The sequence below is a fragment of the Engystomops pustulosus genome, chromosome 8, assembly GCF_040894005.1.
Source record: "Engystomops pustulosus chromosome 8, aEngPut4.maternal, whole genome shotgun sequence".
Taxonomy (NCBI): Eukaryota; Metazoa; Chordata; class Amphibia; order Anura; family Leptodactylidae; genus Engystomops; species Engystomops pustulosus.
In genome coordinates, this window is record NC_092418.1 from 16,042,323 (window position 1) to 16,069,737 (window position 27,415).

At 45.0% G+C, this 27,415-nt stretch overlaps 3 protein-coding genes across 6 annotated transcripts; 2 read left to right on the forward strand and 1 right to left on the reverse strand.

Moving 5' to 3' along the window:
• Positions 1-24: 24 nt before the first annotated feature.
• Positions 25-14,522, forward strand: DRC3 (dynein regulatory complex subunit 3). 2 transcript variants are annotated; one of them, XM_072119875.1, is made up of 13 exons: positions 25-309; positions 1,292-1,460; positions 2,982-3,098; positions 3,830-3,996; positions 5,196-5,342; positions 6,332-6,451; positions 6,629-6,740; positions 10,648-10,823; positions 11,004-11,135; positions 11,568-11,638; positions 12,331-12,454; positions 12,674-12,805; positions 13,040-14,522. In XM_072119875.1, the coding sequence occupies exons 2-13, from the start codon at positions 1,310-1,312 to the stop codon at positions 13,148-13,150; spliced, it is 1,560 nt and encodes a 519-aa protein (XP_071975976.1). In that variant the 5' UTR covers positions 25-309; positions 1,292-1,309; the 3' UTR covers positions 13,151-14,522. The 2 variants fall into 2 exon arrangements, with proteins under 2 accessions (XP_071975976.1, XP_071975975.1); XM_072119874.1 differs by having other exon boundaries at positions 27-309; positions 1,288-1,460.
• On the reverse strand, positions 14,209-19,970 carry ATPAF2 (ATP synthase mitochondrial F1 complex assembly factor 2). 2 transcript variants are annotated; one of them, XM_072119877.1, is made up of 10 exons: positions 19,813-19,970; positions 18,292-18,449; positions 18,155-18,199; positions 17,151-17,296; positions 16,972-17,069; positions 16,546-16,626; positions 16,353-16,465; positions 16,156-16,271; positions 15,763-15,935; positions 14,209-15,674 (listed from the first exon to the last, which is right to left on the reverse strand). In XM_072119877.1, exons 2-9 carry the CDS (start codon positions 18,413-18,415, stop codon positions 15,798-15,800), a joined length of 861 nt encoding a protein of 286 aa, XP_071975978.1. In that variant the 5' UTR covers positions 18,416-18,449; positions 19,813-19,970; the 3' UTR covers positions 14,209-15,674; positions 15,763-15,797. The 2 variants fall into 2 exon arrangements, with proteins under 2 accessions (XP_071975978.1, XP_071975977.1); XM_072119876.1 differs by having other exon boundaries at positions 14,209-15,935.
• A 59-nt stretch (positions 19,971-20,029) lies between these two features.
• Positions 20,030-26,707, forward strand: GID4 (GID complex subunit 4 homolog). Of its 2 annotated transcripts, XR_011849263.1 has the most exons (7): positions 20,030-20,361; positions 22,989-23,048; positions 23,579-23,686; positions 23,765-23,866; positions 23,970-24,100; positions 25,352-25,560; positions 26,129-26,707. XR_011849263.1 is itself a non-coding variant. In XM_072119878.1 (6 exons), exons 1-6 carry the CDS (start codon positions 20,185-20,187, stop codon positions 25,413-25,415), a joined length of 642 nt encoding a protein of 213 aa, XP_071975979.1. In that variant the 5' UTR covers positions 20,030-20,184; the 3' UTR covers positions 25,416-26,707. The 2 variants fall into 2 exon arrangements, 1 of the variants encoding a protein (XP_071975979.1); XM_072119878.1 differs by having other exon boundaries at positions 25,352-26,707.
• The last annotated feature ends 708 nt before the right edge of the window (positions 26,708-27,415 follow it).

The window sequence follows — 27,415 nt, forward strand, 5'->3', positions numbered from 1 at the left end:
GTCATTTTGATATACAGGAGAAACAACCAATTAAATATAACCATAAACTGCCCTAAATATTGTCTTATCCCGCCTCCTGTACATGACAGGGACAGAACCCGCCCATCGGGTCTGATTGGCTAATGGCGCCTGACATTGCTTGGTCACGATGAATGCCCACCTTCCTCTGACGTCCTTCATGTTGAATAATAAATCTTTATCAGTAAGAACGTTCTTGACATTACTAGCCTATTCATTGGTCACTTTAAATCACGTGGGCCGTTTCCCTTAGCAACTAGAAAACGCTCTGCTAATTCTCCGGGCCGGCAGGTAATAACAAGGATATTGTGTATTTTTTCTGCTATTTTCTTACATTTGTAGACATTATGCTATAGGATATGTAGTAAGTTATGAATGAATGAATTGTTATATTATACCATCCATTGGGATGGTCCAGTGGTTGTGGAACTATAAGTACCAACAATCCTGACCACTCTCTGTAGTAAGGGAGAGTGAAATGAATAAAAGTTACCGATTTTGCTACTTCTTACTACATCTTGAATTTGTTGAGATCTCTGCTTGCTGTCAGTGAATAGACTCATCCCCTATCACATAATTGTTGAGATCTCTGCTTAGTGTCAGTGAATAGATTCATCCCCTATCACAGTGGTGGCGAACCTATGGCACGGGTGCCAGAGGCGGCACTCAGAGCCCTTTCTGTGGGCACCCAGGCCATCGCCCCTGCACACCAGACCGGACTCGAAGTATCTTCCTGCAGTTCCAAGCAACTTAAAAGATGCTGCTTTCAGTCAGATTTTGACACTTACTTCACTACTTGGGACTGTAGGAAGAGGGAGAATGAATAGACAGGGCCGAATTATCTTTGGGGGACCTCCTGCTGGCCCCTACAGGTCTACAGAGCAGCTAAAATGATGCAATATTTTCATCTTTCTGTTGCTGTCCACAGGAGGCCATTATAATTGTTGAAAAAAAGGGAGCAGTAAGTTACTGCTTTAATTTTTGGTCGGCACCTCGCGATAAATAAGGGGGGTTTTGGGTGTCTTTTTGGGCACTCGGCCGCTAAAAGGTTCGCCATCGCTGCGGGCCTATCACATAATTGTTGAGATCTCTGCTTGCTGTCAGAGAATAGACTCATCCCCTATCACATAATTGTTGAGATCTCTGCTTGCTGTCAGTGAATAGACTCATTCCCTTATCACGTAATTGTCGAGATCTCTGCTTGCTGTCAGTGAATAGATGCATCCCCCTAGCACATCCTTCTTACTTCTTGTACTCTTTCCCTTTAAGAAAGAAGCCAAAGCCAAGCGCCATGTACGACACAGCAGAGCCAAACGTGATAGATGATGAGATGCTGAGGAGCGCTGTGGAGGAACAGGGTCCACGCGGGGAAGCCGGACGCATCGCCAAGATGGAGGGCGTCAACCTTAAGGACATCACTAGCTTACGCCTTGATTTCAAAAGTAGGAAAGTTATGCCTCATGCAATGTGCTTTGGATCTAAGGTGTGAGGATCCTTAAAGGGAACCTGTCTCCAGAGTTTACCCCCTCAGGTCGGGGATGAAATGTCCTTACTAGAACTCCCTCATTTATGTAAAATCTCATAAAATCCCATAAAAAGTCAGGCAAATATGACACTTCTCTGCTCATGAGATGAGTCAAGTGTAGAGGCTTCAGGTGGAGTGACCATTCAGGTACCCCTATATTTTAATAATTTTTGTAGGACCTAGAAACATTCCTTTTTATATAACCAGAGATGCAGACAGTCAATTAAAAGGCGTGAATTGGATTTTTATTTGCAGCCCGCATTTCCTGCTATAATAATAATAACTCTTTATATAGCGCACACAGATTAGAGGTTGCTTACTGCCGTTATCTCCGGTTCTGGAGATCACAGAATCACAAGCCTGATGTAATCAGAAAGATGAGATTCTTATCTTTACAAGACAGCAGCAGCATGTGAGTAGGTACTAGAGAACCTAAGATAAGTAGTCTGAAGTGTAAAGCGCTATGGAATATGATGGCGCCATATATATAAAGATTATTATTATTATCTGAAGTGACCCTCCTACTGCTGCCTCTGAATATGACTCTTCTCTGATTATTCTCACATGACTTTGAAGGAGATTTTATTATATAGGTAAATGGGTGAGATTTAACATAAAAGAAGGAATTCTAGAAAGGATATTTTATACCTACCAGAGGGGGCTGATAGTTTAATGGGGTAAATCTGGTGACAGGTGAACTTTAAATGGATTTTTTTATATTGATGGCCTATGATTAGAATGGACCTTTATTATCATATCCTAAGGGGTTAGTACCCGGAATAGCCATTGATTAGCTGATTGAAGCGATCGTATCACTAAGGCAAGACCTGAGATCTATGACCTGTACCTGGTATAGGCTGCAGTTCTGTTTGCCCCCTTTAATCAGTTGCAGGGGTCAGACACTGATATTGATGATAATGTGGATCCTTTATCCAGAATTTTCTGATAACTGGGACTCCCAGCAATCAGAAGAACAGGATACATGTAAAGGGCTGCTTACATTCTGTACCAAGAGAAAAAATCATCCCAACGCTTCCTAGAAATTGAATTTCCTTATTCAAAGTTCTGTTAATATTACCGTGTGCAGACGCACAATGTCCGTTTTGGGCACGGTCTGTGCTGCATACACTTCTGCAGGACAAGCTACTGTAGGGGACCTGTGTCGATTATTGCACAACCCCCTTGAGGATTGATCATTACATTTTATAGATTCATGAAACCCCTTCAATAAGACTATAACACTGATCACACATTGTACTGCCGCTGCATTCACACAAGGAACTTTCTTGATGGCTGAGGGTCCTAGCAGTCAGGTTGGGAAAACTCAATAATATGATGCCTGTAGCCTCCTCTGGGGCCTCGCTGTATAAACCTCATATAGCCTGGGCCCCTACTAATGCCATGGTGAGTGACAGCTCTACTTATTCTGATTCCTCAGACATCCTGAAGATAGATAATCTATGGCAGTTCCATAGTCTGACCAAGCTACAGCTGGACAACAACATCATCGAGAAGATCCAGGGCCTGGACACACTGGTCCACTTGGTTTGGCTCGGTGAGTATAGAGGGGCTGTACATTTCCTGTATATACTGTACGTGTAGGTACAGCACATGATCACCATTCTACTGTAGAAGACAAGGACAATCACATTCCTATAATCTGACATCCAGTAATCCGGAAGATTTAATCAGCACACAGCTAAAGTATGAGATATTTTATAGAGTTTCTTGATATCCTATGATCCAACATATTTGGTATTAGAACCCTAGTGATCCTGGATTGAAGGGATTTTCTGGGATAAAGATTTAGGTTAGGCAGTGGTGTAACTAGAAGCTGATGGGCAAAGACTGTGCCAGGCCCTCGACTTTGATGTATGTACACCCCTGAGGTTAGGTATCCTCAGAGTAGGTAAATCAGATTTCTTGGGGTGTGACACACCAAAGGAAGACATTACATGGAACATGCAAACTTAGCTGCAGTACCCCAGCATGGCCACTAAAGGAGCTGTGTATCAGTCCAATAGGTAAGTACATATAGGTACAAATTGGTAAGTACATATGCACAGAGGGCCACATTTAGCATTTTAAATTTGCTCTGTGTTGGTTATTAGTTTGCGCAGCATAACTGCATTGTTGTATTTTGCATTAGGAGCCGCCTAATGACAAATCTCCCCCACAATGGGTATTTCCATTCTTCCAGTAGTTGCCTGATGATCAGTATTCATAGCCAGGGTCACTGTCATGGTGGTATTAGGTACTGATCACTCAGCCTGTGACTTCTTACAGACCTGTCATTCAACAACATCGAGGTGATCGAAGGCCTGAGTGCACTCACTAAGCTGGAGGATCTCAGCCTGTACAACAACCGCATCTCAGCCCTGGAGAACATGGACGGCCTGAAGAACCTGCAGGTGCTGTCCATGGGAAACAACAACCTGACCTCGCTGGAAAATGTAAGGCGGCACTCCGGGTCTGGAGACAATGAGCTCCTAATTCACTTGGGTACCAGTGTTATTGTAGAGTATTAAAGGGGTTTTTCAAAGACTGACATCTAATGGTGTATCCTAAGGATGGAAATCAAAGGGGTCCAACCCCCAAAACCTACACTGAGTAAGCTATTCCAGAACTTATATATAGAGTTGGAAATAGAAGGCTTTTCATTGTATAGTGTCCATGCTTAGGCGCGTATTAGGGCACATCTCCCATTGCATTGAGCATGAGAAGAGCTGCAGTACCCCAGTACAACCATTATACAGTGGATGGAGCTTTATCCATTGTAAAGTGATTGGTGTAGGGTTAGGGTGTTATAAACAGAAATTGTGGAATGGGTATGGGAATTGTCTGAAGTGCCAGAAAACCCCTTCACTTGTATGTCACGAAGAACTATAATACTATATTTTCAAGAACATCTAATAATTGTTCTGACTGATTCAATGTTCATGATTGGAAGAACATGGCCGCTCTTCTCCAGCGCCAGACTTGTCCACTGTTAGTGTTTTGAAGCTTATTCTATAACAGTGATGGCGAACCTATGGCACGGGTGCCAGAAGTGGCACTCGGAGCCATTTCTGTGGGCACCCAGGCCTTCACCCCAGGACAGAATTCACCAAATAGGACCAAATCCACCAAATCTTCCTGCACTCCCAGGCAACTTAAGATATTGGCTGTTTGGAACTGCGGGGAAAGTGAGAAGGTGCTGACAGAACTGCAATACTTTCAAGGTCCTCATTCTGGACCCACCATTCTTCCTCTGCAGAGAGACCCTGGAGAGAAGCTATAATGAGAATCTGAATTTGCCCTCCTTCTTTCAACTGTATTGATGGCCTTAGGGGGCCGATACGATTGAAAGATGTGGAACAACAGGTAGCAATACGTTACTGCTTAAAATGCCATGTTGGCACTTCATGGTAAATAAGTGGATTTTGGTTGTAGTTTGGGCACTCTGCCTTACAAAGGTTCACCATCACTGTTCTATAACAATCAGTTGGCTCGAGCTGCAATACCAGACACAACCTGTGAATAGTTGTGGCGCTGTTCCTGGAAGAGAGCAGCCTTATTTTAATTTTTCTTTAACTTTTAACATGTGTAAATATATCAATAAAACTTGATGGAAAACTTGGCACCTGATCAGTGTCAATTTATTGTTCTCCAGCTCATCTACTTGCGGAGATTCAAGCAGCTGCGGACCCTAAACCTGTCAGGAAACCCACTATCTGAAGACGACCAATATAAGTTATTTGTGGCGGCTCACCTGCCGGACCTCGTGTACCTGGACTTCAGACTCGTAGATGAGAATATTGTATGTATACTGCATGGACCACCCCTTTAAGGAGACCCACCTGACAATACATTAATATAGCAGACCGCATGATAGACAATGAAATCTCAAAGGCTTCTAGAGCTGAGGTCTCATTGCATGAAGTTACAGGGACTTATATTCAAGGATTGTAGCTTCTGAGATGTGTCCTCACACTGCTGTGCTCTGTGTGGTCAGTATTGGGTATTGTCCCTGGAGAAATGTCTAATCAGACCTTTGATTTGTAAAGCGCTACGGAATTTGATGGCACTATATAAATAAAGATTATTATTATTATTATTTGTTAGTAGCAGCAGGACTGTGAAATCTAAATTTAAATTTGAGGATTGTAGCAGGAAGGGGGTGTACCCACACTGCTGTTTTCTGTGCTTTCTGTAGTTAGGGTTATGTATCGACCCTGGAGAGATGTGTAGTCAGACCTTTGTGTATGTTATAAGTAGCAGCAGGACTGTGATATATAGATTTATATTCCAGGATTGTAGCAGTGGGGGAGTGTCCTCACACTTCTGTGCTATATGTTCTCTGCAGGCAGTGTTATTTATTGACCGTGGAGAGTTGTGTAACCATGACTTTGTGTATGTTAATAGTAGCAGCAGGACTGTGATATACAGATATATATTTTAGGTTTGGACTGAGCGCTGTTTTCACACTGCTGTGCTCTGAGATCCCTGCATCCCTGAGATAGCTACGGCCCCTCCCCTCTGCTTAAAGTGACTTCTGTAGTATTTGACTAAATGCCTGCTACAGTTTTTATGCAGACAGAAGGACTATGGAGCTGCTCAGTGCACAGAGCACAGCAGTGTGAGGAGCACTTCCCAAGTGCACTTGTAGCTGTAATATAAATCCATATTTTGCTTATCATTGGAGCTCCCAGCAGGGGGATACTCTGTGATCACCCTTCTTACAAGAGATTGTGTAATGCCGACATCCCCTTTAAGTTTCCTAACAATCCCCCCCTTCTTGTGTCCTAGAGGGACATCGCTAACGTGAGGTACCAGTATTCTATCGAGGAGCTGAATCACAACGAGACCCTGGAGAGAGTGAAGCGCGAAGAAGAGGAGAAGCGTCAGCGAGAGCTGGACAGTCACAAGGTAACCCCAAATTATACAGACTGGGACTGAGGGGTCACACATCCTGCCTCTCCCCCAAGTACTCCCCCCTCCAGGTCCATGAACATGCAGTATGACTGTCAGACTATGGATGCACATACAGGTCATGGGGACGTGTTATGTGCCCCCTCTATAACCTCTGACCCTCCATATCCCCAGGTCGCCTACGTGGAGTATCTGAACGGCCCCCACCTGTTTGAGAGTCTGTACACGGAGGATATGGAGGGAACCCGACTCTCGTCTCTCCCCGCTGTGGCTGAACTTATGGATTCATATCCTTTCATAACATACTGATAATACACAGGTAGAACCCTTCAGTACCAGAGGGCGCCACATGGTTCTTTAAAGGGAACCTGTCAGCAGAAGTTGACCTAATAAACCACTACCAGTGCGTTGTGAGTGTAACACCTTCTAGATCCTGTTTCTTCCATGACACATTATCCAGAAAATCTACTTTGAAGTGAGATGTAAATTGGTTGTATAAAGTCAAGGAGGTGGAGATTTTAACACTGAAGTCAAGCTCTCTTTCCTTAGAAAGCCCACTGCACTGTGATTGATGGTCCTGCATCCAGATCTCCTGAAGTCCGATGCGCCAGGTCAATCACAGAGGAGATGTTCAGAGCCCCCGCCTTAACTTCAGTGTTAAAATCTCCGCCTCCTTGACTTTCTAAAACCAATTTACATCTCACTTCAAAGTTAATTTTCTGGATGATGCGACCAAACTGGACCATAAAAGAAACAAACTAGAAGGTGTTACACTGCCTGATAATATTCTGGTTGGTTCGCTTTAAAGGGGTTATCCGGGTTTAAAAAATTTTTTATGGCCGGGCTGGGGAGGGCTATTTAAACATAATAAACATGTACTTACCTCCTCCGGTGTTGCCGATGTCCCGCGCCGTGGCCCGTCTTCTCCGTGTGCCGGCGCACAGAGAGCTTCCGGCCGGCCGGATGCTCCCATGCGCACCATCTCCCAGCGCTTACAACGCTGAGAGATAGGGACAGATGGGAGGAGCCGTCCACAACGCGGACCAGAAGCTCCCTGTGCGCGGCTTCCGTGCCCCTGTTTGTTTACAAAGGCACGGATCGAAGTGACCGCGGCGCGGGACATCGGCGCCGCCGGAGGAGGTAAGTCCATGTTTATTATGTTTAACTATCCCTCCCCAGCCCGGCCATAAAAAGATTTTTAAACCCGGATAACCCCTTTAATGTCAAAGTATCCTGCAAAGTACTTGGACACTATTTGGTGGTGTATTCTAGGAACAATATGGCGGTATTATCTGCACTGTTTCAAGAGTATTGTGTATATTCCGATGATTGTTTGGGCATTACATGGCAGCATTATCTGGGAATGATATGACTGTATCATGGGCGCTGTTTCTTCTGGTAATCCTTCATATAATTTTGTCATTACTTGGGGTAATTATGGCAGCACTTAAATTAAGTATTGTGTTATCTTGTGTAGTATGTGGGCACTGTTTATCAGTATTGAGATGGTTCTTTCAGGGAAAAGTGTGTAAATCAAACATGTTATTTGTAAACTATATACATTATTATGGAATTATCTGGGCACAGTATAGCAGTGTAGTACAGTATCTTCTGGGCACAGTATAGCAGTGTAGTACAGTATATCTGGGCACAGTATAGCAGTGTAGTACAGTATATCTGGGCACAGTATAGCAGTGTAGTACAGTATATCTGGGCACAGTATAGCAGTGTAGTACAGTATATCTGGGCACAGTATAGCAGTGTAGTACAGTATCTTCTGGGCACAGTATAGCAGTGTAGTACAGTATCTTCTGGGCACAGTATAGCAGTGTAGTACAGTATTATCTGGGCACAGTATAGCAGTGTAGTATTATGTGGGCACTGTATAGCAGTGTAGTATTATGTGGGCACAGTATAGCAGTGTAGTACAGTATTATGTGGGCACTGTATAGCAGTGTAGTATTATGTGGGCACTGTATAGCAGTGTTGTACAGTATCTTCTGGGCACAGTATAGCAGTGTAGTACAGTATATCTGGGCACTGTATAGCAGTGTAGTATTATGTGGGCACTGTATAGCAGTGTAGTATTATGTGGGCACAGTATAGCAGTGTAGTACAGTATTATGTGGGCACTGTATAGCAGTGTAGTATTATGTGGGCACAGTATAGCAGTGTAGTACAGTATATCTGGGCACTGTATAGCAGTGTAGTATTATGTGGGCACAGTATAGCAGTGTAGTACAGTATTATGTGGGCACTGTATAGCAGTGTAGTATTATGTGGGCACAGTATAGCAGTGTAGTACAGTATCTTCTGGGCACAGTATAGCAGTGTAGTACAGTATTATCTGGGCACTGTATAGCAGTGTAGTATTATGTGGGCACAGTATAGCAGTGTAGTACAGTATTATGTGGGCACTGTATAGCAGTGTAGTATTATGTGGGCACAGTATAGCAGTGTAGTACAGTATCTTCTGGGCACAGTATAGCAGTGTAGTACAGTATATCTGGGCACTGTATAGCAGTGTAGTATTATGTGGGCACAGTATAGCAGTGTAGTACAGTATTATGTGGGCACTGTATAGCAGTGTAGTATTATGTGGGCACAGTATAGCAGTGTAGTACAGTATCTTCTGGGCACAGTATAGCAGTGTAGTACAGTATCTTCTGGGCACAGTATAGCAGTGTAGTATTATGTGGGCACTGTATAGCAGTGTAGTATTATGTGGGCACAGTATAGCAGTGTAGTACAGTATTATGTGGGCACTGTATAGCAGTGTAGTATTATGTGGGCACAGTATAGCAGTGTAGTACAGTATATCTGGGCACTGTATAGCAGTGTAGTATTATGTGGGCACAGTATAGCAGTGTAGTACAGTATTATGTGGGCACTGTATAGCAGTGTAGTATTATGTGGGCACAGTATAGCAGTGTAGTACAGTATCTTCTGGGCACAGTATAGCAGTGTAGTACAGTATATCTGGGCACTGTATAGCAGTGTAGTATTATGTGGGCACAGTATAGCAGTGTAGTACAGTATTATGTGGGCACTGTATAGCAGTGTAGTATTATGTGGGCACAGTATAGCAGTGTAGTACAGTATCTTCTGGGCACAGTATAGCAGTGTAGTACAGTATCTTCTGGGCACAGTATAGCAGTGTAGTATTATGTGGGCACTGTATAGCAGTGTAGTACAGTATTATGTGGGCACTGTATAGCAGTGTAGTATTATGTGGGCACAGTATAGCAGTGTAGTACAGTATCTTCTGGGCACAGTATAGCAGTGTAGTACAGTATATCTGGGCACTGTATAGCAGTGTAGTATTATGTGGGCACAGTATAGCAGTGTAGTACAGTATTATGTGGGCACTGTATAGCAGTGTAGTATTATGTGGGCACAGTATAGCAGTGTAGTACAGTATCTTCTGGGCACAGTATAGCAGTGTAGTACAGTATCTTCTGGGCACAGTATAGCAGTGTAGTATTATGTGGGCACTGTATAGCAGTGTAGTATTATGTGGGCACAGTATAGCAGTGTGGTACAGTATTATGTGGGCACTGTATAGCAGTGTAGTATTATGTGGGCACTGTATAGCAGTGTAGTACAGTATATCTGGGCACTGTATAGCAGTGTAGTATTATGTGGGCACAGTATAGCAGTGTAGTACAGTATTATGTGGGCACTGTATAGCAGTGTAGTATTATGTGGGCACTGTATAGCAGTGTAGTACAGTGTATCTGGGCACTGTATAGCAGTGTAGTATTATGTGGGCACAGTATAGCAGTGTAGTACAGTATTATGTGGGCACTGTATAGCAGTGTAGTATTATGTGGGCACAGTATAGCAGTGTAGTACAGTATTATGTGGGCACTGTATAGCAGTGTAGTATTATGTGGGCACTGTATAGCAGTGTAGTACAGTATATCTGGGCACTGTATAGCAGTGTAGTATTATGTGGGCACTGTATAGCAGTGTAGTACAGTATATCTGGGCACTGTACAGCCGTGTAGTATTACATGGGCACACTATAGCAGTGTATTATTATCTGGGCACAGTATAGTAGTGTAGTATTATGTGGGCACAGTATAGCAGTGTAGTATTATCAGGGCACAGTATAGCAGTGTGGCACAGTATGGAGTTGTCCCCTGACCCCATGGTACTAGTACTCGTGTTGTTCCTTAGCCTGCACCTCACTTTCAGGAGTAAGTGCACTGAAGTATGTCAGACTATATTTGAGTACGGTCTCAAGCACCATGAGAAGAGAGAAGCAGAGATGGCGGTATTCAACGAATGTCTGCAGGAAGCAGTGACAGAGAACCAGGAGGCAGGAGCCAAGAAAATCCAGGAATTTGACTCAAAGAACGGTGAGGTAAAAAAACCATCCAGAGTGTGAGGAGCCACATTTCCTTATAGACTTTGAGCTTCACTTTCTTATCATTTTCAAGTCCTCTACTTGCTGTCAGTGAATGGAGACAACGCTATACAGTATAGTTACTAATTATTACTGCACAGGCTACACAGTGTCACATGGATTCCCTTCTCTCTCCAGCTGCTGTATGAGCTCTCCCAGATCACAGAGCAGCAGATTCTGGATGCAAAGTCCCTGCAGTACAGTCAGGACGTGGCGCAGCTCATGGACGCGCTGCTGAACCTGGAGATACAACTGGTGGATCAGCTGGAGGTAAGAGGATGAGCCATCAAAACTCTGAGATATAAACACCCTGAACTGTTTTGTTTCGTCCCTCTATTATTCCTCCTGGAAATAGCTGGATAAATTCACAACTGGGAGTTACCACTTTCAAATCACATCTGAATCACATTGAACAGGGATGGCGAGGAGTCGGACAGGAACAGGGAGTCAGACTGTTCCGTGTCCCACCCTTTTCACAGAGAATATAACAATGCCCAATTCCAAAAACATTTCCCGGAGGAGTAACAGAGGAGCAGTATATTCCAGAATCCTAAGAAAATGTGCTCCACAATTCTAGAAAATCCATATATATTTAATAAGAAAAGATTTGGCAGAGAAGTTGAACAGTTGAAAAAATATCACAAATTGAGATTTTTTTAGGGTTTGGGGTCGGGGGTCACCTTTACATTTTCCTCCTTTCAGGAAATCATTAAGGAATATGAAAGAAATATCGGAGAGCTGGTGTCTTCATTCCTGGAAACTGTGCAGGGACTATATCCTTTCTGTACATGGCCATCGTTATATATCAAACTATACTTATGTTATGTTGCAGTATTATATTATATTATAGTACTATATTATATTTTATCATATTATAGTATTATATTAAATTGCAGTATTATATACCGGTAATATTATATCGTAGTACTATATTATATCATATTATATTGTAGTATTATATCATATTTCCCTTATAATTTAAAAAAAACCCAAGAGGATCTTAGACATGAATATTGCATAATTTTTCTTTACAGTTTGCTGAAAACGCAATTCCCCAATTACTTAGATATTGGGATTTAATTTCAGCCGCCCATTCCTTTGTTCTCAAGGGAAATAAGACGCTGCTAGAGGAGTCTACCATCAAGTTATTCCCTTCTCCTTATTCAGAATACATGCATGCTTGGCCATCTGCTTGGAGATCTGCTGCAGTCGTTGACCACGTGAGCATTTGGGCCACAGCTATCTCTCCGGATCTCCTCATGCACATGCAGGCTCTGTTCCCCTCAGTATGCATGTGCCCTCTATGGGGAGAAGGGAATAGCTGAGGCTTCTCTGGCAGCAGCTTTAATTACATGAGATCGAAGGATCTAGACATTCAACACCCTGATCATCTACAGTCAGGGTGCAGTTGGGAGACCCTCATGTCAATCACTCGCAACACTGCTGCCTTAACCCCTTCCTGTACAATGGCTCAGATCCGAGACCTGGAGAACCAGCATCATGAGAAGCTCCTGGAGCTGTGCATCAACCTGCTGGAGAGAGTGCTGAAGGGGGAGATGGATGAGGACATGACAGACGACCTACGGGCAGTAAGTACTCATTTGACTGGTCTCTGAACCAGTTGCTGCAAGACTACAACTCCCAGCATGCTCTGACTGCCACATCCATACTGGGAGTTTCAGCTTTGCAGACACTGGAGAGTCCTGGGTTGGAGATAACAATGTTTTAATTGATCTGTTGAATCCTTGCTGCAGTGTAAAGCATGGTGGAGCCCTTCTCCTGCTGACTAATCTCTCCCTTCCTGATAGTTATTTGTAGACAAAGATACAATCATAAACGCGGTCAGTGCTTCCCATGACATCCACATGCTGAAAATCGACAACCGAGAAGATGAACTGGTCACCAAGATCAACAACTGGGCCACAAACCTCATACAGAAGGTGAGACCTTGATCTTAGGGCTCATGTGGGGAATCTATCGCAGCCTAACAGCGCCACACCTGTCTACAGGCCGTGTACGATATTGCAGGCAACCCCATTTATCTTGTTGCTGATGTCACCATGGAGTGGTCACGTGATTTCATCACCCAGCAGGTTCATCCAGGAATCTGTCATGTGACAACACCATGATGATGTCAGGGACCAATAGGGACTCAGGTTTTACCTCCTTTTCAGGTCCATAGGGATGAACTGCAGAGAAATCGGAAGCGGGTCGCAGAGATCAACACATACATCGATCACCTGAGGGACGAGCTGGACAACCTTGATGTTCATGAACAAATATGAGATTCTAGTGAAGATGGCAGCTGCGCAAAATTACCTTGGCCAAACCAAGCAGATCAGAAACTTCTGGAAGTATTTTATATAAATCTTATTTGTGAGGATATGTCATTGCTTTATGATTGGTGGGCGGCGGCCTAATGGTCCTCCACTAACATACAGAATGAAGAGATTGAACACTACGTCTTCTTTGTCCTGCACAGCGGCGCCCCCCAACGCCTACTGTGCAAATTGCAGGAAAGCTCCATGCACATGAGCCAGCAATCTGGGACACTCAGATTATCCCAGTGATTTGATCACAGAAGGTCGTTCTCCTTTAAAGGGGATGAGTCAGCAGGTGTGATCATGCAGCCAGTGTTATGTATTGTCCCTGGAGAGATGTGTAATCAGACATTTCTGTATGTTAGTAGCAGCAGGACTGTCATATATGACTTTACATTCCAGGATTGTAGCTGTGGGGGGTGTGTGCCTATACTGCTGTTCTCTCTACAGACAGTGTTAGTTATTGTCTCTGAAAATGTGTATGTTGTTAGTAGCAGCGGGACTGTGATATATGGATTTATATACCAGGATTGTACTGGGGGTGGGGGGTGTCCTCACACTGCTGTGCTCTCTGTAATGAGCTGCTTCACAATTCCACCCCTCTACTCGGCATGGCTGCTGTAGCCAACTGCAGATCTTAAATAGAGCAAAGGGGATATGGAGCACTTCACGTCAGAGAGCATAACAGTGTGAGGACATGCCCCCAGAGCTACAATCCTGGAATATAAATCCACAGTCCTGCTGCTACTAACAACATATACAAAGGTCTGATTGCACATCTCTCTGTATGATCACCTGCTGACAGGTTCCCTTTAAGCCCTGATAACTTATAGAGTGACCAATGATCATCAGACTTGTGTGATGTGTACTTGCAGCTACGTATGTACAGAATGATAACTATTGGAAATCCTCTTCTTCTATCCCTTTACTTCCTTTGTACATAGCAAGAAAGGATCACACAAATAACATGTGACATTTTAACCCTTTACACATTTGTTATTTTTTAACTTATAAAAAAAGAATAAACAAATGAAATGACTTTAATATCATTTTTACAGCCACAAAAATTCTTCATTGCCGAATCAAGCTGTAGTAAAAAAAATAAAGTAATGCGATCTATAGTTTCATTAACTATTTCCTACCTGTTTGTGCATGCAGCTCCTATGCAGATTTCTATGGTTGCAGACTACAATCAGTAGGATTGGGGTTTAAAGAAAATCTACTATTTGATTTTATGCATTACGATCCAAACATACCTTGAGAATGCTGTAGCTACGCTGATGCAGTAACATATCTTGTTTATTCCTTGTGCTGAAAGCCTTTGCTGAAAATACAATTATAAAATTATAATAATAAAGCTTTGTCGCTCTGTGCCCCAGCCCCCGGCGCTTCTCCTCTTACATGAGTTATGCTCTGTTCCAATGAATTATGTAATCACGGTGTTGTGTCTGACAGGCAGAAGTAATCAACCGCTGCACCATCCACAAGCTGCTGTGTAGGAGTCATCCAGCTCAGTATGAATTCACACGTGGTATGCCCAGCGTACGGGCATACCGCTGTGTGCTGGATAGGAGGTGGCCCCTCCTCCCTCCATAGAAAACAGCGGCGCACGGCCGCACACTCACAGAAAGATAAAGCATGCTCTATCTTTTTGCGATGTGCGGCATGGATCGGTGCCACACATGTTTTGCCCGCAAATTTGCGGCCGCATGTACGTCCCCGCAGACGGCCATGTGAATGAACCCTCAGGTTGATTATTCCTGTCTGGACAGGTCAGGAAGCTCTGTGTAATGTAAGAAGGCAATCCAGCTTTCCCAAGGTCCTGAATGTTATAATTGTTTTTTTCAGCCAAACCACTCAAATAAACAAGACATGTTTCTGCATCAGTGTAGCTACAGAATTCTCAAGGTATGTTTGGTTCATAATACATAAAATCAAATGGTAGATTTCCTTTAAGTTACTACATGTTCTGAATAGGAAGTGGACAGCTGACTACACAGAGCTCATTAAGACACATTGGGGCGCATTTATTAAGGGTCCGCAGAGCGCATTTCTGTTTTGCGCCAGATTTAACAGGGGATTTTGGCACACGCAATTGGATTTTGGTGCATCGGCGCTGGCTTGCGCGCGACATAAATCGGGGGTGGGCCGTCGGACAACCCGGCGGATTCTTACTACGCGCAGGATTTAACATTTCGAATTATGTCGCAAGACACGCACTTCCAAGCACCGGGAAGAAGAAGGTGAACTCTGGCTGACCTCGGCACAGAAGCGACGGATGCAGGAACACGGGCGCATAAGCTACATGAATCGCGCCGGACTTCATCTTCGTCGGACCGTCCGAATCCGGGATCGCGACAGGACCAGGTAAGTAAATTTGCCCCATTGTTCTGCACTGGAGCTGCATACACACAAGTGTAGGGGATTTTATATGAGGACTTTTGGGAACTGTTCTGTTTTTGTTCTCTTAGGGAGGGGAGTTCTTTCTTATGAGTTCTTTCCTCATCCAATCCCTACCCTTCCTCGGTTGAACTTGATGGACAAGTGTCTTTTTTCAACCGTATAAACTATGAAACTATGAGGAGGGTTGTAATAATATATATTATTGGGGTCAGTCCTGTAGCAGCTTGTGTTTAGACGTGGAGCTTGAAGAACAGAGATGGACAAACAGAGTGCCTGCGGCCGTGCGGGCCTGTATCTCCTGCAGGTCGTAGTCATGGGCCCATTCCACACTTCCCCAGTGCTGGATCTGAGAACAAGGAAATAAATGGGTTAAACATCCAACACATTACGGGGCAGAAAATGTACTTTTACATCCATTCTATGAATCAGATAAAGATCCAAAGCCACTGTGGATTGTAGCCCCTTGGCACGGCTCAGAGACTTATGTTCTGTCTGAGTAGTATCAAATGGTTCTGATCTCTACCAGACTACAACCCCCAGCAGCCACAGCTCTATGGGTCCCTCACCTGATACTCCTCCTCCAGGCGGGACAGCAGCACAGCCTTCTGCACAGTCAGGAATCGGTCCACTAGGCACATGCTGAGTATGAAGGACTTCAGCTGAGTGATCATGAACTCAATACCTGAGGAGAACAACATTGGGTCAGATACACACAGGCCAATGCTTCATGCAGACATCACACAGCGCCCCCTGCTGCACTGACCTAGTAATGACCAGGAATTGTAGGAGGCCAGATGCCGGTGAAACACGTCTCTAGTCTTGTCTGGAATATCCGGTCCCATGATGCTGGTAGACGAACCAATCACAACGTCGTATCTGATGAGCAGAACCAAGTTAGAAATGTATAGACTGGACACTGCTGTATATCATGACCACAGAACATTGCGCCTTCTCACCTGTTCTCAGCCCATTTCAGTACAGGGTCCCATTCGTTTGTCTGCAGCTCCACAAGTCCAGGGGGCTCCTCTACTCTGTAACTAGGGAGAATAAAATGATTTGTCTTTATATAGCAGCATGGGGCGGCAATCATGAGTTTATGGAAGCCAGGGAAGTGTACTGCGGCAGCACATAGTATTGAAGGAGATGGGTGTCTGAATCTTTTGGCTATGACAAAGTAAATGGACGCAAGAGGGGAGAAGAACAAGGTTATCTGCTGCACAGAGCATTTAAGGTGTGTGCTGATACTATCTGAGATAGTGGCCGGTCCAGTTGTGATGGTAGTCAGGACTGGGCTGCATGTCGTGTCCTGCAGGGAAGAGGCAAATGGAGACTAAAGGGAGGTACATAAAAGGAGAGGAGTGTGATGATCTTGAGGAACTCACCAAACTGTGTCTGTATCGAGGAACTTCAATGAGGATTTAATGAGCTGCTCCTTATTCCTTTGTGTCGGGTTATCTAGAGCCGTGTTACACAGCGTGGTCTACAGAACGGAATATGTAATAGATAGACATGCGAGAAATAGATACAAACATACATATTAGATAGATAGAATTATTATTACCAGGTGCATTGTGAAGAATTTGATGGTGTCACGTTGGGAGTCCCACTCGGTCGCCACGGCTATAGCTAAGGGTTCGCTGGGGACTGTGAAGAGCTTTCCTTGGGGAGTCTTCAGCTTCCTGTGATCCAGGTTGATCTCATATCCTCCTGAAAGTAACACAGAAAAACACAATGATGTCAGATCACTAATCTTCTAATATTTTCCCTGTTATTCCACATGATTAGAACAGTGGGAATCCCAGAGAATGTGGGGTCCCCCAGTATAGAGTCTCCTGAAGACACCCAGGAGTGAGAACTTATGTCACCCTGGTCTCTGATCTTTCTTATAATACCCCCCTGAATTTTCCTAGGATTTTGAACACCATATTTGCTCTGTCAAAGTAAATCCATTACTGGATCCCAAAATAGATAAATCTTGTGCAGTTACAACTTTGTTTTAAGTTCCCAATCATCTACCCAGTGATGTGAGCACTAGGTGGAGCTCCCATCATACTACTACATACTATTAAATTCCGTACATGGGCAGTCTGCAGTGAGCTCCCTCTAGTGGTGACTGCAGGCAGTATAGAATTATATCATGTAGCTGTGATTTGGGGCTCTGGATCAGCAGGTGGAGATCTTATCATTATTTGAAAGTAGATTAAGAAAATAACTGGTGCAGAATTTAGACTGACATGGAGTTAAAATGGTAGCGAGGGTGAACATAAGTAGTGGCCCGAAGTGCTCCATACTGCTAATTCTAAGTTTCTCTTCGAGGTGATACCGCCATGTCAAGACCTGCGGAGGACAGTGCGGGGATCGAGATAAAGAGGAGCGGAGGTGAGTATTTGTAGGTTTTTTTAATGTTTTTTTCAGTGGTAGATTTCCTTTAATATTTTTATCACTACAGTATGGACTTTGGGAACGCCTATCGCCAGTCCCAGTGGTTGCCATATTGCCAGCGACACACACAGCTTTCCCAGAAACAGATAACAACTAAATATATCTAAGACATGAACATCTCACCTTCGCCTTGAGCAATGCTGACATTCTGATAAAACTTCTTCCTTTCTGGAACACAAAAACAAGGAAATAGATTGCATCTTTTAAGAACTACCACGTACGTGTCATATATCCAACTGTATAGTAATCCCTGTTCTCACCAGTAGGAGGGGCATAATATCTCTTCTGTATGAAGGTGGTCTCCAGGGAGCATAGCCCCCGACACAGGCCACTACCTAGCACCACCGGCCGTGTGCACAGCATACGATGGAGGCTCGGCAACATCCTTACTAGGTCTTGGCAGTTACTTTAAGAAAACCTAAAAACAAAAACAGCAAAAAATATTAAGTCTTAAACTGATATTGTACTTCTCGGGTCCTTAAAGGGGATGTCTTTCTGGACAGGAAGATTTTCTCCAAAACTGACGGTATTGTTCCCCCTTCATTCTTTGTGTCTCTCCATATTTCAAGTTTTTTTACAATATATCTGATGGGGGTTTGAATCCAAGACTCCGGATAGAATAGACTGCACCATAGTGAAAGGAGTCACAAGCTCACCATGTAGGTAAAGGAGTATGTTCTCTAGACACAGAAGTAAATACTCCCCCTCCCTTCTATGTCAGGAGATGTGACTCCAGGCACTCTCATACTACTCCCAAGACATGTCTAAGGGGAATGTGAACCCAAAACTCTTGACACAGAAGGCAACAACAGAGCGAGGTGAACCCCAACCTTACTTCGTGTTAGAGGGTGAATTTTCAATAGCAATGTTCTTCTCTACAGTTATCAAGTAATAGTATATGGAAGGATCTCTATATGACCGTATATATAAGATACTTCTATACGTCTATAGGTACCGGCACATAAAGCTGTATCCTCTATATAGTAAAGATGAACGTTACTATTGAAGCTATCGGGCTGAAATATCCTCCCTCCAATAGATCAAGCTCATTGCTCGCCTTTAGATCAGGAGTCTTAGGTTCACACATCACATTTTACAATATCCTGAAATGTTGAGGTGTGTTATATCCATCTCATGGATCTCATTGTCTCATCTCTGACCTGTCTCATCTCTGACCTGTCTCATCTCTGACCTGTCTCATCTCTGACCTGTCTCATCTCTGACCTGTCTCATCTCTGACCTGTCTCATCTCTGACCTGTCTCATCTCTATTTCTATGTGTCAGATACTAGTGAATGGTCAGAAGCTAAATAAAAGTGTAGACAAACCTGTACCCTGATAATCTAAGCACATTGTCATCTCAAAGCATCTCGTAGCACAGAGGGATCATTAAGCGTTCTCTTTAGAAACCCTGGAATTTTACACTGAACATCACTGAGTGATAGTAGCTAAAACTCAATACAATTGTAAAGTAAGGGGTTCACAATGATATTTATTGTGTAAACATCACTAGGGGATTGAAATTTGATCATTTTCTTTTATGGACAAACCCCTTAAAGGCATCTCTGGTCACCTGACATGAAGCGGGAGGCATTACCGCCACTATTTTTAGATCTGGGACCCCAATCAGTGGGGACACAGGGATCAGACATTCATCTCCAATTAGAACTACAAGATAATCCCCTTTAAGCCTGTCCCTGGATGGATTTCATTCATTGACAGCAAGCAGAGATCTTGCCTCTGGCAGTGGGGAGTGATACAGAAGTGACTCCTGACAGATACCTGGTCTTAGAACGCAGCCTGGGATATGAACCTCCTCCAGGGTGAATCACATAAGCTCCATATTCTATCACACGATCCAGCACTTCATCCTCTGGGCGCAGCCATATTGTTGACCCTGGTTTGTCCTCCTACGTCACGTCCATCCTCCAACCAATCACAGCCTCCTCTTCAGGACACGAAGACTACATCTCCCGGCGTTCCACGTTCAGTGCCTCGGCCAATGGCAGCGTCAGTACTAGTAAGGGCGGGGCGTCCGTTTGCCAATCGGCGCGCTGGCTTGTGGAGAGGCCCAGGCGCTCAGGCCGGGAGCGGAGAAGCGGCCGAGCCCTGCGGGACGAGCTGTGCCCAGCGGCGGGGGGACCGGCACAGGACATGCCGGTCCGCACCGAGGCCTGCAGCACGGCCTCCGGCTCAGCGTCCCTCATCCCGCCACCTCCCATCAACACGCAGCAGCCCGGGGTGGCCACCACCCTCCTGTACAGCGGCTCCAAGTTCCGGGGGCACCAGAAGAGCAAAGGCAACTCGTACGATGTGGAGGTGGTGCTGCAGGTGAGCCCCGGGGTGGCCATAGACGCCTCACATACCGGCTACTGCCAGCACCTGGGGGGAGGACAGCGCCCCTAAGCGGCCGCCCGCAGCATGGGAGGATGTGTGAGCCCCAATGTGTCCCCCATATATCCTTATATACTGACCATAGACACCATATATCCTCATACTGATCATAGCTCCCCTCATACTGCCCATGAGCCTTCATATATCCTTATATACAGATCATAGATCCCCCTCATACTGCCCATGGCCCCAATATATCCTAATATCGTCACCATAGACCCCCCTGTACTGCCCATGGCCCCCATATATCCTTATATCGTCACCATAGACCCCCCCTGTACTGCCCATGGCCCCCATATATCCTTATATCGTCACCATAGACCCCCCTGTACTGCCCGTGGCCCCAATATATCCTAATATCGTCACCATAGACCCCCCTGTACTGCCCATGGCCCCATATATCCTTATATCGTCACCATAGACCCCCCTGTACTGCCCATGGCCCCCATATATCCTTATATCGTCACCATAGACCCCCCTGTACTGCCCATGGCCCCAATATATCCTTATATCGTCACCATAGACCCCCCTGTACTGCCCATGGCCCCCATATATCCTTATATCGTCACCATAGACCCCCCTGTACTGCCCATGGCCCCATATATTGTCACCATAGACCCCCCCTGTACTGGCCATGGCCCCCATATATCCTTATATCGTCACCATAGACCCCCCTGTACTGCCCATGGCCCCCATATATCCTTATATCGTCACCATAGACCCCCCTGTACTGCCCATGGCCCCCATATATCGTCACCATAGACCCCCCTGTACTGGCCATGGCCCCCCTATAACCTTACGTTCTGATCATAGACCCCCTGCACTGTCCATAGCCCCCATATCTCATACTGATCATAGCTCCCCTCATACTGCCCATGACCCTTCATCTAGCCTTATATGTGGATCATAGACCCCCCTCCTTGTACTGCCCATGAGCCCCCATATATCCTCATATGCTGCCCATAACCCCTTATATATCGATCATAGATCCCCCTTGTACTGCCCATGCCCCCCCCCCATATATACTTATACTGATCAGACCCCCATATATATACCCCCATATGGACCCCTGTACTGATCATAGTCCCCATATATCTATATACTGATCATAGACCCCACTGTACTGCCATGGCCCCTGTATATCCTTGTATATTGATCATAGACCCCAGTATATCCTTATGTTGTCGCCATAGACCCCCCCCCTGTACTGCACATGGCCCCCATATAACCATACATACTGATCAGACCCCCTGCACTGTCCATAGCCCCTTAAGCTCTTTCTATACTCCTCTATATGGACCATAAACTCACCAGATGCCCCCATATACTGACAACAGGCCTCCTCTACTACCCATCAATTCTCAGATACTGACTACAGACCGTATTACAAAGGCTATGGGTGGTCCCTCTAAATAAAAGATCTATGCCGATGCTATAGGGCAGTGATGGCAAACCTTTTAGAAACAGAGTGCCCAAACTACAACATAGACCCACTTATTTATCACAAAGTGCCAACACAGAAATTTAATTTGATTTATACTCCCTGCTCTGTCACAGTTTTCATTGATACCAGCACCGAGGACACCAATAAAGCAGAAAATAGTCCCAGGTAGCGCTGTCACTTTAAAATAACTCTGTGCACAGCAAGTCCTGGGCTGTCTGGGACTGCAGGAAGATACCTGGAGTCATCTCTGGTGATGGCCTGAGTGCCCACAGAAAGGGCTCTGAGTGCCACCTCTGGCACCAGTGCCATAGGTTCGCCATCACTGCTATAGGGTGATAAGCGGGTGCCATATACCTCTTACTGATTTCTCCAGGGGCCAGTCTGGAATCCCCTTATACACAGGTATAGATGGTGTAGTCTGGGATGGGTGGGGACCCCTTGTTGTGGCCTTGCGTCAGGCTAACCTTTGCAGTGATTGCTAAGTATGAAGGGTCAGTAAAGTGTAAATGCTGCCATCCCCCCCCCTATTGGTTACAGCATCTCTTCCTGAACATTGATGATTGCGCTTGTCCTCATGTGATCCCCCGGCGAAGATGTCCTCACACCGACCCTCTGCTGCTCATGGTTATAGATTTATACATTACTCCAGACCTGACCGGAAAGAGGGGAGGGGGTCACCTGATCTGTGATACATGGCGGCCATTGTGCTCCAGCCTTAGTCATGCAACAATCAGCTCCTGTGACTAGAGAATAACACTTCACTCTAAACCGTCTGGACTGACACATTGTAACAAAACTTATCAGCTGATTGGTTAGTGCAGCAGATCTCATTATAGAGTATCAGCTAGATCGATACAGAAGTCACATACCCTTAGCTGTAGGTATTGGGTCTGAACAAAGTTTTTGGCCTCTGGCTATTAACAGGATTGTTCTTGTTCACTGACCGCAGGCTGAGATTTTGGGTACAGTAGGAAAGAAAATAATCTGTATAAAACTTGCAACACTACTTATTATAGGGCGCAGTAAAAGTAGCAGGAAGTGTTGTCATGGGGTTCTGGACGCATCAACCTTAGATGGAGCTGTAAGAGCACACATTAACATCTCTCCCTCTCCTCCCCAGCACGTGGACATGGAAAATGCTTATCTGTGTGGATACTTGAAGATTAAAGGCCTTACTGAGGTAAGTGGTCCTGAAGCCCCATTACCGCTGTTCTCTGTATCCATGGAAACCCATTACTTGGCGTCCCACGGGGGGGGGGGTGAACAGGCAGCAGCCAAATGGATGTCATAAATTTTACCTATAGGTTGTAAATGGTTCATAGAGGAGGGGATCAATCACCACCATCTCACGTGATGCAAGGCTCCAACTTCCACCCTGCAGTAGGTGCATGATGGGAATTGTAGTTTCTCTATGGTCATGGATTAAAGGGGTTTCTAGGTTTACCAAAACATGGCTTTCATGATGGTGCAGCACCTGCTGCTTTCTGTGATGCTATCAGGACTTCATCCCTTAAATGGTTTATTTTTATACTCTTTAAAGGGATTTTCCATAGGAGAGGGGATAAAATGCTATTTTTTGATGATGCCACTGATAGGGTCACCTCTGTTTGATTAGACCTGTGGTCCTATTCCCCCTCCCTAATGGAGTGATGGGTGGAACATCCGGATTTTGCCTTCTATTACGGTCTTATCTCTCTCCCATCTTTCTAGGAATACCCGACCCTCACCACCTTCTTTGAAGGGGAGATAATTAGTAGAAAACATCCTTTCCTAACGAGAAAGTGGGACGCGGATGAGGATGTGGACAGAAAGCACTGGGTAAGTATAGGGCTGGGGTCTCTTGTCTACTATCCCCCACACCACCACCAGGGCACTGACCCCCGTATCTCTCCGCAGGGCAAGTTTCAGGCTTTCTATCAGTACGCAAAGACCTTCAATTCCGATGATTTTGGATTTGAGGAACTGAAGGCGGGAGACTACGTCTTCATGAGGTGGAAGGTGCGTTATCTATAGCCACCCCATCTCCATATGCCCTATGCGGGGCGGAAGGGGTTGTGTTATTTAGATCATTGCAGGATTTACAGGGTTCTCTCCTCTGCAGGAACAGTTCCTGGTGCCGGATCACACCATCAAGGACATCAGCGGCGCTTCCTTTGCCGGCTTCTACTACATTTGCTTCCAGAAGTCAGCGGCCTCCATAGAGGGTTATTATTATCACCGGAGCTCAGAATGGTGAGGACTGCCGCGCTCTGTGTTATTTCTGGCTCGCTCCTGCAGCGCAGCAGGTTTTTTTTTTTTCCTGTGCTTTGCCCACTAGAAGGCGCTGTTCTACCTCCGTTGTTGCAATACTTGACGTGTCATATGAAGGCACCCTAGGGCGCTCTGACGTATACTAGACACCTTGTGCAGTTTATGTGACTCAGTTCTGCATATTTTTGCTTCCATTTCATCCTCTTTAAAGAGAACCTGCCATGGAAATTAACCCATCCAGAATAATTACTTAATTACAAACTATGATTAAAAAGCATTGCCCTTATCCCTTAATAGTTCCATGGCTGCAATGTCACAAAAAGTTTGTAAATTTATAAGCAACTCTCCTGGGTCCAAAGTGGCCCTGCGTATTCAGTGTTTGCTTGCACTGCCCCGACTCAATGTACTTGATTGACAGGCCTCACTGCCAGGGCATGCTGCCGTGTGGAACATTGAGAGAGAGCTCTGTTTCATTAAACACTTAGGCCCTGTTACATCTGCAACGTCATCCCTATGTATGTATCGGATCCCACTAAATCACGGCAGCCTCTATGGGCTTCTACTCTTCCCCATACTCCTTGTCGATGAGTTACATACATGGGGTAGACGTTGCTGATGTAAAAGGACCTTAGATGATATCACCCTGGTCACATGATGTGCTGAATACTGGTAGGTGTTCTCTAATAGGGCTTCAAGGGGACCTGTCACTAGCTGTATTTGTGACAGGTTCCCTTTAAGATCTGTTTGCTGTAAGTGCATGTAAATACAAATACAAATGAAGATGCTGAAAACACATAATCACTGAAGCAAAGAATGAAGCATCAGATTGAGCGTGACTAGGACACATTTTTCCCTGCATCTCCGATTGGTGCTAACAACATGTGATAACACCAGATCAGCATGTTCTACATATCTTGTGCCTAAGGGATGTTATTTAATGGTAGGACAACCCTAGTATCCACTCTAGTCAGTGCAGCGTGAGCTAGATTCTAGACTCTCATGAAGCCTGAGCTGTTACATTGTAGCAAACTGTAACAATCAGTCCGCTGTGTGCAGTTTGTTACAATTGTTTTCAGTTCACACTGTAGGACTGTAGACCGATACATTGTAACAGGATTCTACACTTTAGTTTACAGTGCACACTAGGTGCAAGTGTAACAAATCCCCAGCTGTTTGACAAAAACATTCCAATGCTCACGTTGCTTATTATAACAACATATTTTCTCCTTGCAGGTATCAGTCATTAAACCTGACCCACGTCCCGGAACACAGCGCCCCGATCTATGAATTCCGGTGACAGAAGCCCCAACCTCGACCCGCCGCCACCACACGGACAGAACGGAGCCGTCCGCGCGGACGCCTGCGGTTACTGTTCTGTCAGAGACTCTGAGGAGAATGTATGAGCGTTAAAGCAATGCTGCGTGGAGTGGTGCCCCCTCTTTGTACGCCGGTTTTATTTTAATCCGCTGGGTTTTTCTTGTTTTAATTTTATTTAGTTTTTTTTTCCTGCTTGACATTACCGCTCCAGCTTCGATTCCCCCTCCCCTACAGCTGGCCGACAACATGGAGCCCCCTTATGCACACTGTAGCCAGACGGGGCACAGACCTACCATAAGGGAGTGATGCAGAAGGGGAGTACAGAACATACACACTCCATCTATAAAAGAGAAAATCTATTGGCCCCCCATCCCAATGTCAAAAGGAAAGCGTTTTTTCCGAGTTGCAATACATTTCCCCGTTTTCACATTGAAAATGGGAAATGTCAGATTTAAGGTTTTTTTTTTTCTATATCTATAAATATATATTATAAATACACATATATTTAATCAGAAATATAGATCTATGGATGCCTCCCGAGCGCAGAGCGAGCTGCTGAAGAGTCAGTGACCAGTTTCATGGCGGCCTATTTTTCCAGGGTATTGATAACGGGTGATGGAAATGCATTGCGCACCCCCTGCTTGTCCAGTCTCATGTCTCATTAATGAACTATGTGTATCCTGCTTCTCGAAGGGTCGAGCGCATAGTGAGCCCCCAGAAGGAGGGAGCAGCGTCATCTGCTGGAAGACTGTGGTGGTAACAGCTGAAGAGCAGCGGCGAGGTTCACACACATGTGACTGCGTGCGAGGGGCCGCTTGGAGTTGTTGTCGTATTTGCTATGTGTCATGGATTAAAGCGTGGCTGACGTCTCCGATTCCTGCAACCACGCTTGAGACTTCTCGTCGCTGCACATTTACAGAGAAACACCAACTTTTTTTGCCGCATTTCTTTCTTATTTTTCCGTTGCAAACATCAAAGAAAAAAAAAAAAAACTTTGGGCTGTTACACTGCTGACTTTTTGCTTCAGTGTTTCATTTACCTGCGAGCAAAAAAAAAAAAAAAACCTCATGAATTTAGACTGTATGGAGAGGTTAAGTCCGTCTTGTACACCCCGTAAGGTGGTGTGCTGGCAGGTAGATGTAGGGTTAAATCTAGAGCGTTTCTTGCACTAGGGCACATGGCAATGCATCGAGGGCTGGCGCACAAGATCCAAGCTGCTATTTCTGACTTTTTATTCTCATTGCATCAAATACAATAAAGAAGTCGTTCTGATCTGGGCAGTGGAGGGGCCTGATGCAATTACACTTACATGACCGGTTAGAGGTCACAGACTGTCTGTGGTAGCCAGTGGCTGAGCAATGGTTAATATTAGGGTTTTGACTGCATGCAGTCCCTACAAGGTGTCCCATACCCCAGTTCTTTGTATTGACTGACTCTGCTCCATTAGGGCAGAGATCTCTGGTATCAGGCGTTTTGTCCCTTGGGTGGACTGATGTCCCGGACAAACTAAATTCTACTATCAGAATCCATCATGATAAACCAGGGACACTTACTCCTACATCCAGGCACCAGGACTGTGGTAACCTTCTATATTTGTTATCCATGACCTCCTTTCCTCTAACATCAACTTTTAAAATTATGCTAATGAGCCTGGAGGGCTCTTGGGGTGTTACCAGAGCTTTTCTATGTTGTAGCTGCACAGGCAAGTATACTGTCTACCCGTACTCCCTTGGTACTTCCCCCTGCCTCTGCCTGATGGGAGGGGGAAGTGCTCCTGCACTGTGTAACAGCCTGTGGAGGGACTCTGGCTGCATAATTTTAAAAGTAATTTTAGAAGGAAGGAGGCCATGGATAACAAATTTAGGAAGATTACCACAGTCATGGTGGATCTATGAGTGTCTCTGGTTTATCATGATGGATTCTGATTTTTCCTTTAAGCTTTAAGTTAGTTTATTCTGATAAACTCTATGCGGGTGTGAG

Bases quoted from the DNA above. Each gene is read 5' to 3' on its own strand.
- DRC3 (XM_072119875.1), top strand. From the start codon at position 1,310: ATGTACGACACAGCAGAGCCAAACGTGATAGATGATGAGATGCTGAGG. The intron at 1,461-2,981 runs GTAGGAAAGTTA...CTGATTCCTCAG, and splicing joins CTTACGCCTTGATTTCAAAA to ACATCCTGAAGATAGATAAT. The intron at 10,824-11,003 runs GTAAAAAAACCA...TTCTCTCTCCAG, and splicing joins TTGACTCAAAGAACGGTGAG to CTGCTGTATGAGCTCTCCCA.
- ATPAF2 (XM_072119877.1), bottom strand. From the start codon at position 18,415: ATGTTGCCGAGCCTCCATCGTATGCTGTGCACACGGCCGGTGGTGCTA. The intron at 17,297-18,154 runs GTGAGATGTTCA...TGTTACTTTCAG, and splicing joins CAGCATTGCTCAAGGCGAAG to GAGGATATGAGATCAACCTG. The intron at 17,070-17,150 runs GTAATAATAATT...TCCGTTCTGTAG, and splicing joins AATTCTTCACAATGCACCTG to ACCACGCTGTGTAACACGGC.
- GID4 (XM_072119878.1), top strand. From the start codon at position 20,185: ATGCCGGTCCGCACCGAGGCCTGCAGCACGGCCTCCGGCTCAGCGTCC. The intron at 23,049-23,578 runs GTAAGTGGTCCT...CCATCTTTCTAG, and splicing joins AGATTAAAGGCCTTACTGAG to GAATACCCGACCCTCACCAC. The intron at 23,867-23,969 runs GTGCGTTATCTA...TCTCCTCTGCAG, and splicing joins ACGTCTTCATGAGGTGGAAG to GAACAGTTCCTGGTGCCGGA.